This window comes from Notechis scutatus, chromosome 1, assembly GCF_049901735.1.
Source record: "Notechis scutatus isolate UNSWTSFEM ecotype Mainland chromosome 1, rNotScu1.2, whole genome shotgun sequence".
In the NCBI taxonomy this organism is placed as follows: domain Eukaryota; kingdom Metazoa; phylum Chordata; class Lepidosauria; order Squamata; family Elapidae; genus Notechis; species Notechis scutatus.
In genome coordinates this window covers 166,646,317-166,667,030 of record NC_142009.1, presented here as the reverse complement: position 1 = coordinate 166,667,030, position 20,714 = coordinate 166,646,317, and the positions used below count along the sequence as shown (strand labels likewise).

At 36.8% G+C, this 20,714-nt stretch overlaps 1 protein-coding gene across 1 annotated transcript in view; it reads left to right on the top strand.

Moving 5' to 3' along the window:
• Nucleotides 1–20,714, top strand: part of CPS1 (carbamoyl-phosphate synthase 1) — a 177,406-nt gene that overhangs the window by 138,674 nt on the left and 18,018 nt on the right. The window contains exons 28-33 of the mRNA XM_087953795.1: nt 1,267–1,342; nt 8,285–8,362; nt 9,952–10,059; nt 11,896–11,985; nt 13,613–13,783; nt 16,278–16,352. Of these exons, the coding sequence (XP_087809921.1) occupies nt 1,267–1,342; nt 8,285–8,362; nt 9,952–10,059; nt 11,896–11,985; nt 13,613–13,783; nt 16,278–16,352 (598 nt within the window). The remainder of the gene's footprint in view (nt 1–1,266; nt 1,343–8,284; nt 8,363–9,951; nt 10,060–11,895; nt 11,986–13,612; nt 13,784–16,277; nt 16,353–20,714) is intronic.

The following is a 20,714-nucleotide window of genomic DNA, read 5'->3' as shown; positions in this document are numbered from 1 at the left end:
AAATTCCCAAAATCTAAACATAAGTCCTAAACATCACTAATAATAATTTTGGAGGAAATATCCATCTATATTTAACATTTAGAATGAATAATTTTCTTCCTAAAATCTTACATGGTTTAGTTTTTATGCTAGATATTTTCCTTCCAGGATACCAAACCTGATTTATTGGTTTGGTTAATTCAAAGGCGTTTTAAGACAATTGATATAGGAAATGTGCTTTATCTAGAGAATGACAGATAGAACATGATTCTGAAACAGTGCTTTATGAAGTTCATGAAGTTTCAAATTTGTCCTTTTTACAGTTTTAAAAATTCATCTGAACCCAGGGCAACATTTTTCTTACTTTTTGAGGGATATATTTTTTTTTCTGATGTCTGCACATTTTCAGCATCTACCATTTTTTTCTTCAAATTTTATTGATTTTTTAATTGATTACATTTCTTAGTGCCTAGTGTTGTCTGGGTATTTAATTTGCTTAAAAATTCTGATTATATTCTTAATTTCCACCCTTTTTTTCCAACCACTGGTAAAATAGATTCCATGTTTGATAGTATTCTGTGTGTTCTTTCTGCGTAATTTTTAATATTCTGGTTTCTCTTCAGATCATATAAATCTTTCACCTTTTTTACCTTCTTTTTTAAAATGGCAAAACAACTATGCAAATTGCATATTTGGTTTGTGACTTATCTGTCTATCTATTTTCCATAGTTTTTCAGAACCATCACACCATGTGTTCCAGCTGACAACATGTTGAATACAAAAATATGTTGGCAAAACTATGATAATTTATTTTGGCATTAAATTTTAATAGCACAATTATTTTAAAATTGCATTGACCAGATCTTATGTAAACCAATCACAAAGACTCAGTGCCTTTAAGTTAGACCACATTTTACAAAGAAGCATTTCTGGCAAATATCAAGTTGTGTTTGAAAAGACTGAATAAAGAAGTTTTGCTAGGAAAGTGTTCCTCAAATTTGGCAACTTTAGGATGTGTGGATTTCAATTCCCCGAATTTCCCAGCAAGGCTGAGAAACCCTGTTCTAGAATATCTCCTATACAGTAGAATGATTCCCAGCTCCTGGTTATTAATCCACACACACACATTTTATTATTCCTTTGGAGTATTTTATTCTCATTCTCATCTTAGTGGTAAATCAGCAATAGTACTGCTTTCTTTTGGAGAACAGTTCTTTCGGCTTTTCAGATCATTAGATACAAAAGGTTTTTGAATCTAAAGCTGTTTTCTTTTATCTTTCTTATTAGTGGTTCAGCAATGAATGTAGTACATACAGAGAAAGAAATGAAGAAGTTCTTGGCAGAGGCAACTAGAGTTTCACAGGTATTACACCAAGTTTTTCTTCCCTTCCCACTGCTACAAGTAAACTGTTACATTTTCAATTAAACTATCCTCATTTTTTGTACATTTGAATACTGATTGTTTCAGGATGTGAGGTAATTTGAATGAACACAATGTAATTATCCATTTCTAATTGATAAGTATTGTTCTCTCTTATCTATATTTACAATGAGTATTGCACTGCCTTTATATCTAGATAACTCACAGGAAACAGACCTGATTTCTAAAGTTTTGTTTATATACTTACTAGCATGTTGGTGGTAAATTCTGGAGGGATCATCATATCTCAGTCCAGAGTCATATTTCTGTTCCATATCTGTGCCTCAGAGAAGACTTTAGAAATTCAGGAATAACTTAGCTTCTATTTCTTGTATGCAACATTCAACAATGCTGTGTTCCTGCTGAGTTGCTTCTGTAATTGTCACTGACATTGATGTTTTATGTATGATAAAGCTGTAGAATTGGTAGGTAATCCCTTAACATGATTAAGATGTCTAAGGATGCTTACCAGCGTAACCAATCTCTAATTACCTGGACATACTGCTTTTGATCTGAACAGAGAAAGCCAAATCAGGCTGGATTATATAATAGTGTATACTACACCCTTTGGGAAATTCTGTTGTGGGTAATAACTGGAAAGAATTGGAAAATGTAAACATCATCTCCTACTCCCCTCCATCCTGTTTAGAATCTACAGCTAATCCTTTACGCAGTGGAACAAATGGGACCCAGCTTTAGGACAGGGAGGCAATGTTTTCATTTAGAAACAGAAGAGAATTGCAGTACAAAGGTATTTTGCTTCAGGGTTGGCAGAAAGTTCTAATTCAACTGACAAAACCAACCTACATTCTTTCAGGCAATCGATTTTATAGGTTGGTGCTAGTTTGGAAAGTTATGGCTGTTTTAAATCTCTTTAGAGAAAGAACTGGGGAGAGGCTTGCTGAAGACTAGACATGATTAGATGACTTGATGCTTCTTGTCAGCAGGCACCAGGGAAGAAAGGAGCCCTTTCCTACCAAATTTAGCAAAGTGGACATCAGTGGACATCAGAAGCAGAGGCCCCATAGAGTTGGAAACATTCACTTCAGGGGTAGTAAACAAGCAAATAAACAAAATCTGTCTTTCAACTCTGACACAGCGGAAAGATTTGCCCTATTTTAAATTTTAAGCAGATGACAGGTTTTAAAATAAACCACCTCTCTGTCACTGCACCTATCTTGTGGAGCACTTTTGCATGGACCAGCTCCTATGGGCCTTTTGCATGGTGTTAAAGATCCAGATGTTCCCACAAGCATTTGGTTGGAGAGGTTAAGCACCCCTCCTTATCTGATTGCATTGTCTCAGTAAGTGGAAGATGAATGGCATTTTTACCCCTGGGATCTTTTAGAGGGATCCTGTTTCCTAAAGAGTGGTCTTAGGGATCACACTGGGGATCCCCAGAGATTCTTTCATCAAAAACCAAAATTATTTCCCAGCCTATGCTGAAAAATAATACAATATTTAAATACAATCTAATAGTCATGAGAAGCAAATACATCAATTTGATTTTTATGTGGTAAATATTGATAAATACAACCCAAACAAACAAAAGCTTTTGAGGTCCTCCAAAAATGTTTAAAAATGGAAAGCTGTCTTGAGAGTAAATGTTTAATAAACAGTACTTTAGACCGTGGTTTTGGAATACAGATTTTATGAACTATGTTATTGAATTTTTTGGTTTTTAATTTGTACATTGTCCAGAATCATCTTAATGGGATATCTGACCAAAGAAATTGTTTATACACATACATATATATACATGCATACATAGTAAGGCAGATGATAAGGATGTGTCCTTAAGGCCATTACTGGGCAGAAAATAAAAACATTCCCCTCATCATGGAAATATTTGGATTTTATTTTCTCTTGACAGTACAGAAGGTAAAGATCAGATTAAAAAATAGGCAGCCCATTCTTTCCAAGACTGACCTTTTGTCAGGACTTCAGCTTTCAAAAATGAGCTACCCAGAAGCTTCTATCAAGCCACTTAGACTGGATTTCCAAGAGCTTAACATCCAACATACCAATCACTTTTGGACATCTGGTTCCAGCTGGGAGCACTCTCCTTTTTAGAAAATGTGGTGCTCTGTGTGATTGGCTTAGTGTCACACACTGAATGTGTGTTGAGAATCAGAAATACAGTTAAGATTTATTGAGGGCTCCTTCTGTGCCTGCCTGGCTTCCTGGACCATGAGATTGCCATCAGTGCTTTCTCACCATCACAGTCTCTTGACTGATGCTGCCAAGATTTCAGCTACAGAGAAAAGTGGCAAACAAGAAAATTCTGGCATTATTCCAAGTAAAAGCTGTTAGCAGATATTTCTGAAAAATGATTTGACTACTGGTAGACATTATACAATTCTGAATGATAGGCCATGAAAATGTACAGCCATGGCAGGGCATCCGTAATGGATGTTGGGACCAGATAAGACCATCAGGCTCTTATACAGCAGAATGAGTAGGGAAAATGCCAGATACTGAAGACCCAGCTTACTATGGTTTGAATTTAAATCTAAATTTCTCATCTCCAACTCAATTGAGTCAAAGCAGGTGGCGGCACCTAGCCAATTTCAACTGTTTTCAAAAGGCTAAGTAGGGTTATCACTTGAACAGGAGACTACCAGGAAATCCCAGGGATGTAGACTAGCCTAAGAAATAAAAAAATGATAAAGGCAATGGCAAACCAGTGGTAAATACTGTATTGTACTGCTGTGGATATGTCCATACATTCACCAGGAACTAAAAAAAGACTTTAGGAAAAGTTTACTACTGAAGTCCAGAATCTCCCTACCACTGTGCCACTGGGAAAAGAGATTTAAAACACCTTTTTCCTGTATTTCCCTCGTTATTTCCTATGTTGTTTTTCTCATCCACTCCTCATTTCTTCTCTCATCTCTCCTTTGTCCTTGCCTTGTCACATCTCATCAGCATCTTACTTATTCTCAATCCTGCCAAACAGAGGTGGGGAAACCTGGTACCTGGTAGCTTGGCATGGCATATCTTTTATTTCTTTAGCTTTTCCACCCAGATTACTTTCCAGCTAGTTCAGAGAGCTAATTTTCCTATTGCTCTGATTTCTTAACCTGCTTGTTGAAGACAAGTTCATTGTGCATTATAATTCCTATAGTACACCAACACCATGTACCAAAACAATAATAAATTCATTTCCTAAGGTTGCTTGTGATTTTAATGTTTTACAAAGAGGAAAGAACCAGAAGGGAGGAGAGACTGTAATGAATCTTACTTCTTGCAACCTTTGTCTAATGTTGGCCATGATATCAATTGTGAGTGTTTGTAATGCATTTATTAGGAGGCCAAGCTATTGAAAAGCTAGAAAAGCTGAAAAATGGTGCCAAGGTCTGTTCAGGAACTGTGGATTCTAAAGAAGAATGTTGCACTCTTAATAAGTTCTAATCATGTCAGTGAACGGCGGGAAACATTCAGACTCCTTTAGAAGTGAGAAAGTGATGAAACTTGAACAAGGAGAATGGATAAGGATATACAATTAAAAAAAGACAAGACTATCATGACATTGGCAAATAAAAAAGGGGATATAAAAGTTTAAGGAAGATTATCAAATGATGATAGAGATGTGACAAGACAGGAAGGGGGGAAAATGCAGAAACTCAGGCAAGACATGACCAAAGCATTGTCAGAAGATATTCTCCTACTCGATGCTAACATAAATATAAGATTGTTGTAACTTATTTTTGCACTAGTCTTGAAGTGTAAGAGAGAGGGGGGGGGGAGTTGAGGGAGGGAGGGAGAGGGAGAGAGGAGAGAAGAGGGGAGAGGAGAAAGAGAGGGGAGAGGGAGAGAGAGGAGAGAAGAGAAGAGACAACATGCACAAGAAGAAGGAGCAATTAAAACTGGAATGGTCTACAATACTTATGAAGAGGGCTGAACTTTATTAAAACATACAATTTACAAACACATCAACATTTATTGTGGTCTGTTACAACCTCTTTCCATACTAAACATTTTTCATATCAAGAGAAATATGATTTGTCTTTCTTAGTTCTTCAAGAATATACTGCCCTATCCACTCTTTTATTTGTGTTCTACCTCATGTTCTTCGGTATATTCTTTTTGATTTCAGATGGACAGTTTCCCAAAATAAATTCCAGAATTCAGTAGATTTTGTAGTGGTGTTGCTTTTATAGTGGGCAATAGGAAGTCTAGAAAGATGCAAATTGTTAACACATCAGTTTACATTATTTAAACAAGATGTGTCAACCGTCAGTCCAACAAATGGAAAGAATCTTGCAAGCAAGGTTTTTCTTGGACATCCCAATGTGGGATGGAATATTATAGCCAATTATTCACTGCCCCAAATTGTAATGGATTAGAGGAGGCACAAAATGATGTATAAGAGGCCCGTAGTTCCACCTCACTCTGGTCTCTGGTGATTGAACAGGAGACTAGAGACTCATTCAGATTCAGGCTCCAGGGGAAGATCTACACCCTGAATTATTCTCTGAGCCAGTCAAAATTTTCCCTTTGTTATTGTTAGTTACAAAGTCATGTCTGGCCCATCGTGACCCCATGGACAATGTTCCTCCAAGCCTTCCTGTCCTATACCATATTCTGGAGTCCATTTAAGCTCACACCTACTGCTTCAGTGACTCCATCCAGCCACCTCATTTCATTCTCTGTCGTCCCCTTCTTCTTTTGCCCTCAATCATTCCCAGCGTTAGGCTCTTCTCCAGTGAGTTCTTCCTTCTCATTAGGTGGCCAAAATATTTAAGTTTTATCTTCAGGATCTGGCCTTCTAAAGAGCAGTCAGGGTTGATCTTCTCTAGGACTGACCAGTTTGATTGTCTTTCAGTCCAAGGGACTTGCAGGAAGGTCTTCTCCAGCATCATAGTTCAAAGGCCTCAATTCTTTGGTGCTCAGCCTTTCTTATGGTCCAACTTTCACAGCCATACATTGTAACTGGGAAAACTATAGCCTTGATTATACATACTTTTGTTGGCAGGGTGATGTCTTTAATATGCTGTCTAGATTTGCCATAGCTTTCCTCCCCAGTCTTTTAATTTCTTGGCTGCAGTCCCCATCTGCAGTGATCTTGGAGCCCAGGAAAATAAAATTGGTCACTACCTCCATTTCTTCCCCATCTATTTGCCAGGAATTGAGAGGGCTGGATGCCATGATCTTCGTTAACGTTGAGTTTCAAGTCAACTTTTGCACTCTCCTTCTTCACCCCCATCAAGAGGCTCTTCACTTTCTGCCATTAGAGTGGTATCATCTGTTGATATTTCTCCTGGCAATCTTAATTCCAACTTTTGATTCATCTAGCCCTGGCTTTCTCATGATGTGCTCTGCATATAAGTTAAATAGGCAGGGCGACAGTATACAGCCTTGCCGGATTTCTTTCCCAATTTTGAACCAATCAGTGGTTCCGTGTCCAATTCTCACTGTTGTTTCTTGACCTGCATATAGGTTTTGCAAGAGACAAATAAGATGGTCTGGTACCGCCATCTCTTTAAGAACTTGCAACAATTTGTTGTGATCCATACAATCAAAGGCTTTAGCATAGTCAATGAAGCAGAAGTAGATGGACACAAGAACCTGTGTGAACCCGCTGAATACCACCCCTGCCTGATAGGGATAAGAAGACTGCTGCACAAGTTTAGTTCACAATGTGCATTCAATTACTTGAATATCAATACATCTAGGACCAAGATAGTTTTTTTCCCCTTAAAGAGATGGACTAGGTATAAGTAGAACCTGCATAGGGAACACATAGTTCAGGTTACATCCTATCAATACTTAGGACTAGTTTTGTAGAAACAGATTTTTGCCTCCCAACTCCAGCAGTAAGAGTATAGCTGGGTACACCTCCTATACAAAGCCATTTAATAATTAAAACATTCAAATAATAGCTGAAGATCTTATCTATTGACTCAGATAGACACCCAAGCTCTGCTTCAGAGACCAATCTGCTGCTTGGGCCAATCTACTTTCAAATGCCACCTCACAGTGCAGAATCTTGATCCAATTCCCAGCCCAATCAGATCTGAAAGCCAGGAAAACTTTTAAACAAAGTGTCATTGATGTGGCTGCCCAAGATGATTTTTCACTGCTTAAATATGTTAAGTCCTTGAATTTCTGGCTCAACACAAATCAGCCTCCCGGTTAAAGAAGTATTTAACAACCAATATGCCTCAACTTCTTACAAGAGCTTTTTCTAGAGCTTGTTTCCAACAACTAGACTCCATGGTAAGATAGGAGAGGTTTCATGGAGTTCCATTTGAAGAAAGGCTGTGTATTTGTGGAACACCAACTGCTGAAATATTATTTTTGTCTGCAAACTATATTCTGCAGAAAGGACTGCTTACTTACATTCTTATTTAAAAATTTAAATTTTCTGGGGCACCTGGGAGATACAGTAAAAATGACTATATCATTTCTTACTAACTCTACAGTAGATTGTATACAGGAATTATGGGAGGCAGGCTTGAATTTATCTATGCTTTTCTTCCTTCTTTCCAATGTGTCATGGATCAAGAACAGCATGATGGTGGGAAAAGAAATCTCTGTAGGAATATAAAATTGAAGGCTACAATTGCCAATTGCACTCATGGTGTCAGGGTGAGGATAGGGAGTGATTGACTTTCCACACAGGAAGAAATTTAATGCAGACTTTGACAGCCAAGTGTACACTAAGGTCTGCATTCCTTTAAAATTAGTGAGATGTGTGTAATTGATTTCAGTTTTGTTACAGTATTTTTATTTCCATTTTAAACTCTCTAGAGCCGTGAAAGCTTTGTGAGACCAATTTTCTTACTCTTTTTTCTTTTCACTTTACTTCTCCAGTTCAATTAAATATTTCTAAAAGTAGTTACTAACTTGAATACTGAATTTATTCTCTCTTTATAACAGGAACACCCTGTTGTCCTAACAAAATTCATTGAAGGAGCTAGAGAAGTGGAAATGGATGCAGTTGCAAAGGATGGAAAGGTAGACACTTTTCTGCTTTGCTTTTTCTTCCCAGGATTTATAAAATGATCATAGAGACACTTGACAAATGTTCCATTTTCAACTCTAGATAGAAGTTCTTTACGGCTAAGCTAAACAAAGGTAGATTGAACAAAGATTTTATACAACCACCTAGCCTTGAGAAATGTTTTGTCAGTAATCTGGTTTTGAGTATGAGCTTCTTTATGAGCTACTTTAAAGATCATATTGCTTGCTCTTGCTTGTTGGAATTACTTTTATTGTTTTCAGCTTCAGCAGGGAACATTGCATTTACTTAACATTGTTTGTAATGCATCGAAAAGCTGTCACCTTTGCTTATTTGCCTTTCATCTTCCCACAGTAAACTGCTGGGTGTAGTGTTCAGTGACAATAGTGTTTCCCTTAAAGCCTCACAAGGGCCATTAGATAACTGGGCATCTTTCCCTGTCATAATGTATAGTAGTGCTATACAGATTAGTCTGATAACTCACACAGTCCAAGATATTTATCATTGCCACTGACCATAGCAATTTGATAGAATTCCCTGAATTGTGTGTACAGAAAAAAAAAAACCCCACACAATCCTGGTTTAACCCTCCAGCACTGACATTCAGCATTTTTCCTGCTTCTGCTGATCACAGACTTTACAAAACATTGCAGACTTCATTTGCCAGAAAAATTGCACCTTGAATTCACAACCTAACCATTTTAGATCATGTTGAATACTATTCTTTTTCTCACAGTTAATTTGGCAGTTCTCTCATTGCTTGGTCCCATAACTCTCTTCTGCGTAAAGAAGAGCCCTGCTTGAAATGCTCTAGCTTAAGTCACTGAATCATATTTAGCAGACTATACACATGAAGTACATAGAACCAAGCCCATTGAACATCATTTCAGGTCTATTAAGGCAGTAACACACTATGACAAAAAATGTATCTCTGAGCTTTTTGTCTGATGGTGAATCAAAATAGAAGAAAGGAGGAAATTCTTTTTCCAGTCAGGAGAAATGAACAGAGACAAATGAAAGAGGCTGAAATAACCCACTAGGTCTCCCATTAATCCTTACTGCTCAATAGTGCAAAATTTATGCTTCTGGAGAGGTATTTTTAGCAGGATTTTATAAGTGTAGATTGATTATGTTAAAATAGTCAAAGTCCTCTTATGTTGCTCTGACATTATCCATATACAAGAGACTTAGTAGATATATTTGGTAGTAATAATAATAAATTTTATTAATGATAATAAATCATTATTGGTTTTTGAAATGGTCTGCATACATTCTCTGTCTTACGATGCCTGTAAAAATGTCAGTATCATCATAAGAAGAGGGAGGGAGTCAGAATGACTCTTCTAAGCTCAAGAGATATGTGAGATACAAATTCCTTCATCAATTGCTCAGTGCCTTAACCCTTGTGCTAAATTACTTTTCTGAAGCTAAGGAGACATTTAGAAAAATAATCCAATTAACCAGATGTATTCATATAATGCATGCATATTTTGGCTTCATAGTAACTTCATCTATTGTAAGTTGCACATTTAGATCTGACTAAACCCATGTAAAATGACTGTCTTTTCTTGGCTCTTTGGAACAGGTTATCTGCCATGCTATCTCTGAGCATGTGGAAGATGCAGGAGTTCATTCTGGAGATGCTACTTTGATGTTTCCTGCACAAACAATTAGCCAAGGAGCCATAGAGAAGGTTAATGTTTGGTTAACTATACAAGATAGAGGGGTATCATGGGGCTAAAATGCATGAACTATTCAACTACAGTATTTATCAGAACATTAAGCCAGCTGAAAGTTGAATAAAGTAGTTGCACACTTTTCTGATAGTATAGCTGATACTGTAAGATTATTTATGGCTACAGAGTAGCATCCAGTATTTCTCTCAGCCTTTTTTAAAGGAAATTGCTAGAATATATTCTAATTTAGAGCAAGCATATTATCTCAGAACCTCCTTCATCAGTCTGATATCCTCCAAGAATACCAGATTTTAATTTCTATAGCCACAGCTCAGTGTGGTAAAAGTTGAGAAATGATGGAAGCTGAAGTCCAATATATCTGGGCACTAGATTGGATAAAGCGACATTATTTGTATTTTATCACTCCATAATACACATCAATTCATAGACTTAGTAGTCTTGCGTATCATCTTAGCTGTCTGATTTTATCTAAAGTTGTAGCAACGAAGCATACAGGCAAATATCTAGCATAGCTATAGAACAGTGTTATAGCAAGTGAACTTTAAGAGCTTTCATTCCTTGGTCCTATAACTCTCTTCTGTGTTGAGAGAAAACTGCAGAGATGACCTTGTGAGGCCATGAAGGAAGGCAGAGAAGGCAAATGGCATTGGAAAGAAACTTAAAGTGATCGTGCCTTCATTTTCCTTGGTATAAGAGGGAGGAAAAGGAAAACACTGTCAGGTTTTCAAGATTCTCTTCTGTAGCCTCTCTCAGTAGAGTTCCAGTATTTCTTGTGAAGTCCATTTCTTGACCTGGCTTACACTGAAGGGCTGACATTAATCTTGAAAGCCTGGCAGTGCTTTTTTTTCCCTTTCCCTCTCAGAGTCTGCCTCATTTGCAGTGGCTTAAAACTCTTTCTGAGTTTTAGCAGTGCAAGAATATAGTGTTCTGTTGCTTTTCATTTTCATTCTCATTCAAGAGGGGCTTGTTCCTCTGTTTGAGTGTCCTCCTTATCAAGAGTTACTGCCCTTGCCTACATTTGCTTTTAGGCCTCTTTTTTTAAAAAAACTGATAAATCCTTGTCCTTTGCTACTACACTCATTTAATTTTCATCAAAGGTTGCTACAAGCTTTCACTTGCTGCAAAAATATGCCTGATGGTTGCCAGGCAGGAGGATGAACATGGCATAAGCACTGCACATCATAATTGTAGTCTTCTGACAGTTCATCTTTAGTTCTTGGAATACAGTGCAACTTTTAATTCGTCTTTGGCAAGTATGAATACAACTTCTTGACTTAGAATGAAATTCTGCTAAGGAGTTGTCTACCACCCTTGCCCCTCCCCCTGCATCCTCCTGTTAGTACTCCTTGTTTTGCTTGCTCATCATTTAGGCCTTAGACCAGGGGTGTCCAACCTTGGCAACTTTAAGACTTGTGGACTTCAACTCCCAGAATTCCTCAGCCAACTTTAAAGTTGCCAAGGTTGGACACCCCTGCCTTAGACAAACATAGCAGAATAAATTAATATATACTGAACAGATGCTAAGTTTTTAAATTATTTCTGTTTTCTTTTTGTTGATACAAATTTTGTTTTATGTTTGCCATTACCAAGAAATCAAATATTATGAAGTATGGTATGATGTAGCTAAATATGAAATAAAATTAAATCAATATTAAAGGCTTGTAATCAGGGTAAGTGTAATAAGAGCTTTCATTGGATTTATACTCACATTTCTCAGGTTACTTGGGTAAAATTAAACAGTTTTTTTTTCTTTTGTTTCTATTTATTTTACCTTTAATGGGTTTTTATTATTTGACTGAATTAGTAATCAGGTGTTTTTATGTGCCTTATAGGTGAAAATTGCAACCAGAAAGATTGCTGATGCCTTTGCTATCTCTGGACCATTCAATATCCAGTTTCTCATCAGGGGAAATGATGTGTTGGTGAGGCCTTTTTGAATGTAGAAAATAGTAGATCACAATAATAAATATCACATTTTCTAAGAAGCCCTCTGTTTCTTCATGCACATGTGACAAAAATCGGTCAAGGCTGTTGTTGCTGTTTTCTGCACAGCACAGACTAGAGGAAGTTGTGTAATACCTGCTTTGTTTGATGCCTCATGGGTGTACAGTATGTGCCATTTATATTCTGTCATTCATTGCTATATAAGACATTTTGTGGTACAAGTTTGAAAGAACGGCTCTGTTTGTCCAGATAATACAGTAATTTTAGGAGAAAGCAAGCTCTGTGGAATTGCCGTCTGTCAGAAAGCATGTTAGCTCAGCACTTGCTTTAAATCAGATCAGTACTAAACAAGATTTGTAAGAATATTATAAGCGACTCATCTTATTGGCATGGCAGAAGTTGGACTCTGCAATATACAGAGCTTGCTATTTTGCTATCTTGGGTTATTATGGATTGCTCAAAAATAAATAGGACAGAAGAAAATGCAAAGAGGACATTTGTCTTCCAGGTATTCTTGCTTACGGGATGGTTCACCTACTACTCTGTTAGATACAATATTAACTGTAGAAATGGGAGAGGGAAGAATATCAGGACTGCAAAGAGCTGGAGAGGGGGAATTTAGTTCTTCTGTTTCTCCGTGATTTTCATGAAAACTACACTTGTTCAGGTTATCATAGATAACAGTAGAGAAGTATTAAAGCTGTCTGTTCCTGACTATAACACTTCTTAGCTTTTCTCCAACCTACAGCTAATGTGTGTATTTTTTTAAAAAAAAATATGGTTGTTGGTTGAAGTCAGTTGTTAAAATTGCATTGGGTTTGTTCCACTACCCTCAGCTATAATATCTTCCACTAAAATCCAGGAAAGCAATTTAGGCACTATCACACCCTCTCTCACTATGGATATGCTGAAGGCCTGCTTCAGTAAATAGTTCCATTTCACAGCCCCCCTACAAGAAATCTATGGCATCAGTTGGAAAAAGAAAAGAAAAACAAATTTATGCTACTGCATGTATTATTGGTAAGCCTGTACAATACCTTCATCATATATAAAGAGCTGCTTTTACAAACACATGTTCTTGCTTGAATATGGCAAGCTGAAACTTCAAAGTGATCACAATGAAGCCAAAGCTTATGACTCAATTCTATTCCTGTCCTTTGATAACCCTTTTGTCACTGTTTTGTATCTTTATTGTTATATACTTCATCTACAGTATTTATCTTCTAATCTTGTTATATTTGCTAGAAGATGTAATTTGTATAGATTTGGGAAATAATAAAAACCATGCTGGAAATGTTTTTCAGTATTGATTAACAATTTGGAGACTATTAGTGAGCATCTTGAATGAATGTAATCTCAGAAAATGCTGGGCATTTAAAACACTTTTGTCCATGATGTTACTGTATGTATCCATAGTGAATGTAGATAAATTCTGTCTTTTCATTAATGTGTGTAGGCAGGAGGCTAGAGGAAGATTGATAAATATTCTAATAATGTCCAGAATTTGTAAGGTTATAAATAGTTATGGGTATAAACATGGTATTTATCTTTCTTCGCAATCAATATATAAGCAATCATTAAAGATGTTTCCCATCTCTCTTGTAGGTGATAGAGTGTAACTTGAGATCATCACGATCTATTCCATTTATATCCAAGTCCCTTGGCCTGGATTTCATTGATGTGGCCACGAAAGTGATGACTCGGGAACAAATTCATGAATCCTCCCTTCCTGCACTGACAAATCCTATGATTCCATCAAATTATGTGGGCATTAAGGTATGTGTGGAGTGATGTAGAATAATTAGTAATTACAAGTATGTGGCTTATAAATGTAACTTCACAAGGTTAAAATCTTTTTTATCCATTCATTTAATTGGGGAGAAGAAATAGGTAAAATAATAATCCTCCCCATCGATATACACTGTGCTGAGTACCACATTAAAAAACACAATCAGACTTCCAAATCAAATGCATATTAACAGAGTATGTACATTGAAACAAAGGGTAAGTTTAATGAATAGTATATGACATTTGAAAAATGGATAACTCAGTGTCCCTGTAAACACTCTTCACTCTTAGTAAAATTGCTTCTATCTAAATGAAGCAGGTGTGCACAATCAATGTCCCTCTGTATAATACACAGTGTGTTCAAGGCACTTTGCATTTTAGTTGAGAGCTAATGACTGAAAACAAAATGTCATGAAATATTTGGTAGGTTACTCTATATAATTTTCTTTGTGGGTCAAAATAGGGGTTTACTTTGGAAGTCACAAACTGTTCAAGTTGGTCTCTTGTTTAGTGTTTCATTGAGGATTGGAAACCTTCAATAATAGTTGATGGGCCCTTTTCAGTAAATTACTACCCTTAATATTTTAAGCTGAATGCCAACCTCCAGAAAAGGATAAATTTATCCCTGATTGCTCCCCATTGTGAAATAGGTATTGTAATATCACAGTGATTTGCATGGAAATCCTTCTGTTCTAAACAAAATCTTTTTTAGGAATCCAACAATGCTTGTAAATGCCCACAGCAATAATAATTATTAAAACGCCAGAAAAAAATTAAAATTTCTGAAGTGTCCCTATGGGAAAACTTGTTGAATCATAAATACATTATTATGAATTTATTTTATCTTCTCCTGCAATGCTTTGATGAGCACCCCAATCATATCTTCTTTCCAGTTTGGAGTTGCTTTATCATCAGAGGAAAGAATCTTCCCCCAGAATATCTTGCCAGAAGGCAGACTTATCCAAAATGGAAAAGTCCATGATATCCTTCCATCTTTTTTCATAGTCACAAAATGGGAGATGTAACTGCTTTTCTGGGATGGATTAGCTTGACAGTTACATCTCCTCTTTCCCTCCTCCTTAATTGTGTCATTCAAAGCAAATGGTGGGAAAGGGCCTGCAAGGAAACCTTCAGAAATTGATATAGTTGATAAATGTCTCAGTGGACAACAGATGAGTCAAGATTTGGGTAAAATATGTGGTTTACTCTGTACCAATATTTTGAATGCTATAGTCACAGTCATATTGTTGCCATATTGCTGCCTCATTTCTTTGATTATCCACCATGGAATGATGCTAGTATCTGTTATGCATCTGAGACAATGCTGGATTTAATATATACACCCTATGTATCTACTGTATGTAATGTATGTCTCACATAGACACAGGCACAGGGGGATGGATAGTTGGTGTTATCCATTATTAAGGAAATATAATGGTACAGTGTCAGGATTTAATGTCAGGACCATTTCCCTTCTACCCCCTTTCCCTCTATCATTTGCTAGTAGTGGCATCACCTGCTATCCCATTCCAAATTTCTGATTCTCTTTGAGAATAAGTTCAATCTTTGAGGGACAATTTGAGACACAATTGGATTTGTCCAGCACATTCTGCCCTCTGTCTGGGATTTTAAAAAACCCTAAAACTTTTCTTTTCTTATACTGAGAGTATTTACACCAAAACAAATTCCTTGTGTGTCCAATCACACTTGGCCAATAAAGTATTCTATTCTATTCTGTTCTATTCTATTCTATTCTATTCTATTCTATTCTATTCTATTCTATTCTATTCTATTCTATTCTATTCTAACTTTGAATAATACACATTCTAAATTGTACTAGAATACATAAAATAGAGAGATTCCCCTGCCCAAGGCAGGAGACCTTATACCATCCTGAAGAAATAGATGATCAATCTTTTCTCGACAACCTCCAACAATGGAGCACCCACAATTCCAGGAGGAGAGCTCTTCTATTGATTAATTCTTTTCACTATCAGGAAATTTCTCCTTAGTTCCCGGTTGGATCTCTCTTTAACAAGCCGCCACCCGTTGCTTCTTGTCCTGCCTTCAGGTGCTTTGGAAAATAAGTCAAACCTTGTCTTTGTGGCTGCCCCTCAAGTACTGGAAGATAGCTGTCATGTCATCCCTAATCCTTTTCCTTGTTACTCTAGTCATACCTTAGATGCTTATCATATGGTTTAGCCTTCAGACCCCTTATCATCATTGTTGCTCTTCTCTGCACTCTTTTGTATAGTAGCAATGCAGTATTCCAAGTGTGGCATCACTCATGCAGTATACAGTGGTACTATCACTTCTTGTGATCTTGAGGAAACGGAAATAGAAACATTTTTCCTACTCTTCCAAAATGTCAAACCAGGTTCTGGTTACCAAAAAAGTTGCCCCTTATATCTTGCAGCTTCAGTTTACTGTATTTGGAGAATTAATGTTGCAAATGAATTCACATTTCTTTCTCATTTTCTAGGCTCCAATGTTCTCCTGGCCCCGTTTGAGAGATGTTGACCCTATTCTACGATGTGAAATGGCATCCACTGGGGAGGTATCAACTTTTATAATATTTTCTCACAGAGGTCAATAATTTCTATTGAACTTGGATCAGAATATCCAGAAAAAGATTCTTGGAGAACAGGCCACCTTTACATGACACTACATGAGTGATATTTTTATTATGAATTTGCTTTGTTTTTGTTTTTTTACTGAATCAATCTTTGAAGTGAGAAAAAAAACCAATTTAGAACTTTTTTATTATCTGAAAACAGCCTTTCACATATAAAAATATCAAACTTATCTGGCAGAATTTAACTTGTTTGACCACTGGATGTCCCCCTTCGTTAGTGTTTGAGTCCTATCTCTTTAAAGTAGTTCTTCCAAAAATTTGGTTTCTCTCTTCTCCTCCCTCCACTCCCAGCACATAGAAGAGTATCAAATTTCAGTAAATATTTTAGAATAACAGACATAATATTTTATGAAATATTTCTTGATATCATAGAATTTGGTGTAAAGTCTACATCAGTTTCCAGAGGCTACATCAGACTTTAGAACATCTTTGTTCTAACAACAAACAAATTGGTTTTAGTCAGTTTGGTTTAGTGGTTAAGGCACCAGGTTAGAAAGCCTGTGAGTTAAGTTCTGCATTAGCCATGATACCAGCTGGATGACCTTGGGCCAGCCACTTTCTCTCAGCCCATCATACCTCTCAGGGTTGTTGTTGTTGAACTTGAATGTGAAAGCAACATCAGGGTAACAAAATCTGGGAGACGTATTTATGATTTCTTTGTTAAATCATGATGCATGATGTAGGATGTGGAAAAAAACTACTTCATGTATCCTACAGGAATCTTTTCTATTGTTAGAATCCAAAATATATAACCTTAGGAGGATTCCAGATTTTATTTGGTTTCAGTCAAATATATAGCCCCAAATATGCCTGGTGCAGGAGCAGTCTACTCTTAGCGCAATACCAGTACTTGTCTATAGTTTAGGATTGCAAATGGTGTAAAATCACCCAAAGTAGATGCTTCATCATGCTACCCAATGGTGGATGGTGGATTTCATCTGTCTAGGAATATGGCAAACAAGTTTAACATTTGAGCTGAATATTTTCATTACACTTTTTCAGCTGTTCCAAATTTCCATTCTTTTAAATCTCACTAATTCAGGGACTGCATATTTAGGTTTTTGTGAAAGGTACTCCAAATTGAGGATGGGAGGAAATGAATGTTACTGCATCTATATTGTACAATGTGCAATGTGCACTGCACAGTGGCACTGTTGTGGTTAGCTGGCAGTAGGTGCAGATGGCTGAGGAGAGCGATGACTCTGATGAGGGGCCAGGTCCATCCGGGAGTGGACTGTTGCCTTCAGGGATTGTGGGGGCTGGCAGCAGTGATGAGGAGGTTCCCGAGGAGCCTATGCCAAGTGTGCGTGAGTGCAGGATGATTCGTAGAAGAGAACAGCGGAGCAGCACAGGTGACTCGGAAGTAAAGATGCAATGTAATGGCCCCTCCCTCCAGGGAATATAAGCCTCGTTTCAAAAGGTTTTTGCTTTTGCAGAAAGCAAAAATGTTCTAAGGACTCAGCATTGTGTGTGGAGACTCTGGCTTATTTGAAGAATTCTGTCAAGGCTTTTTGGTTGGACTAATTGGCTGCAAGCTATCTTTTATCTACAAAGAAGTTATTTGTAGATTAAAGCTGAGAAGGTTTGAGTTGCTGCATTTGTTTGAGATTTTCTTGCTGATAACAGAGTTGGGTCAGAACAGGCACAGTGGTTAGAACGCAGTACTGCAGGCTACTTCTGCTGACTTCCAGCTGTTGCTATTAACTTGGTAATGGTGATTAAGCATGATAACTGTCTGTGTTTTGGGATTTGAGTGTCTACATGTATTCAAATAGGGATACCATTGAAAACAATGCAAATAGACTGCCAAGGTTTCTTCCAGCTTTATTATGACTGAGCTACACAGCATCAATATAAACTGGTGCATCTGACTGATATGCAATAATATATACTAAATCAGAAAGAAGAATTTGCATAATTCTACCATTATCATTGTAGTAAACATTATTCAAAGAGAAAAATTACCTGAATCTCATATTGACATATCACATATATCTGCATTATGTGTGTGGTCTCAGAAATGGGCACAGTTTATATTTCCTCCTCAGGAATTTTTCTATACTTGCAACATAGCTATGATTAGTTTTGGCTTGAGTGAATATGGTGATTAAATTTATATGGGAATTAGTTTTAAAGTCAATAAGGACTGATGAAATATTATAAATAAATTAGAGTATACTGTAAATTGAAATGAAGAGATCATTATATTGACCTTTATGATTCTAAACACATTGATGCCCAAGTGCTTCAAATATGTGATAAACACAGTTCTATTCAATAATAGATTAGTTCCCAAAGTGTATTATAGGATTGCAATATAATTATAGTGAACTTGATTGAATTACAACATCCATTTTTCACATATAAAGGCCACATAAAATTATAATATTGTATAGCTAATACTAGAATATGTCCTATATCTTTCAAGAATTTTATTATTATCATTATCACTCTGCTGCTGAAATTGAACTCGAGTCACAACTGCAGCAAATTTTGCTTTGAGGATAGTTAATGGAGAGAGAAAAGCTGATTGCCTTTCTAACTTTTTGAAGGGGCTTGATTTCATCAGAAACAAAAGAAAAAAAGGGATGAAGATTATTTTTCTAAGTGTTAGATACTGAGAAAGAATATTTTAGTCATAAAGGAGAGATTATTAACTTTTATGAGTTAGAAAGATCCATATTCACAATTGCCATAAAATAGGAAAATTATGAAGGTCTTTCTTGCCAGTGAATAGAAGGTAATAACTCTCCACTGGTAAAACAGTCACTTTATTCTACAAATGCATTTTAAATGAATGGATATGAATAGCTGTAGAAACAGAATGAGCTTAGATTTAAATAGGAACTTCCAACCACTTATAAGTGCCAATAGCAGTAACTATTGAGATAATGTTTCCTTTCCCCTTCTCAATATTTAATATACAAGCTTGATCATTTCTATTTTGAAAGTTGCATAAAACTTAATTATTGGGGCCCATTATATTCAAAATTATTTTTTCTGGGTTTGATATTATATAGCATATTATATCTCCTAAACGATCATGATTTATAAAGTGTAATTTATAGAGCAGTGTAATACCTGAATACCTGAAATATTTAAGGGAGAGGTAGAAGAGCAATTTGATGTAAAATTTTGCAAGCCAGAATAGTTCCATTAGTAAAGCTTCTGTTTTGTTCCTTTTAGAATATTGCCTAGAGCTTGGTACTTTTTCTGTTTGTCTAGCTCCATTCTACTGCTTTAACAATGTCCTCTTACAAAGGAAACCTACATCCTTACTTCTTTCTCTTCCTAAGCACTGAAACTATGTAGATAGTGCAGGATGTCTCACTGTTTTAGAAAGAAAATTTATGAAATACTATTGATAAACTACCTAAACTGAGGACATGGCCATGATTTGTGAAATGTTTGCATATTTCTACAATATAATATACTGTCTAAAGCATTAATGCTTGGTGTTAAGCAGTGAATGATGCCTCTAATCACTCCTTCATAAAAAGATATACTAGCAGGTGCTACTGCTGGTTTCATCATTGTGCAATTGATTTGTTATTCTCTTTTATCAATTGATTGCAAAACAATACCTGCAGTAAAATTCAAATTCTATCAAATAATAGCAAAGAAATTGAAGGATAACCTATCACATAGACTATATCAGTAGTCGCCAACCAGTGGGCCAGGGACCACTGGTGGTCTGCAAGAAAATTTTGGTGGTCCACAGAGAAATGTCACCCCCAAAGCAATTAATCCATGCTGCACAGGAAAAAAAAAAAGGCTTGTGACACTTGCATTGCAAACAACATGAGGTAGTGAGGGGAGGGGGGAAAGGGTGGAGGGGGGAAACTTGCCTCACGCGCCCCACGTGCCTGGCCTGGCCACCAGGCTGCTTCTTTCCACTTCTTTCTTCTTTTGGCTGCACATAAGGAAAGCAACAAAAGTCTTTCTTTCTCTCCCCCAAACTCCACCAGAAATGAGTCTTTGGGATCCTGCAAGGCATCCTGCTCCAAGAGGCTGGCATGATAAGTCTTACAAAGACTCATTTCTGGTGGAGTTTGGGGGAGAGAAAGAAAGACTTCTGCTGCTTCTGCTGCTGCTGCTGCTTTCCTTGCATGAAGCCAAAACTCTCTCTCTCTCTTTCTTTCTCTCTCTCCCTGAGAACAGAGCTGGAGATGGTATCCTGCGATCCCAAATAAAGAATGATTGATGGTAGGAAAATGGGGTGGGGAATTTTCCTGCAGACTTTTTTGGGGATTTTTCCAGGGTCTCTGGTCCGCGGGATTTAAA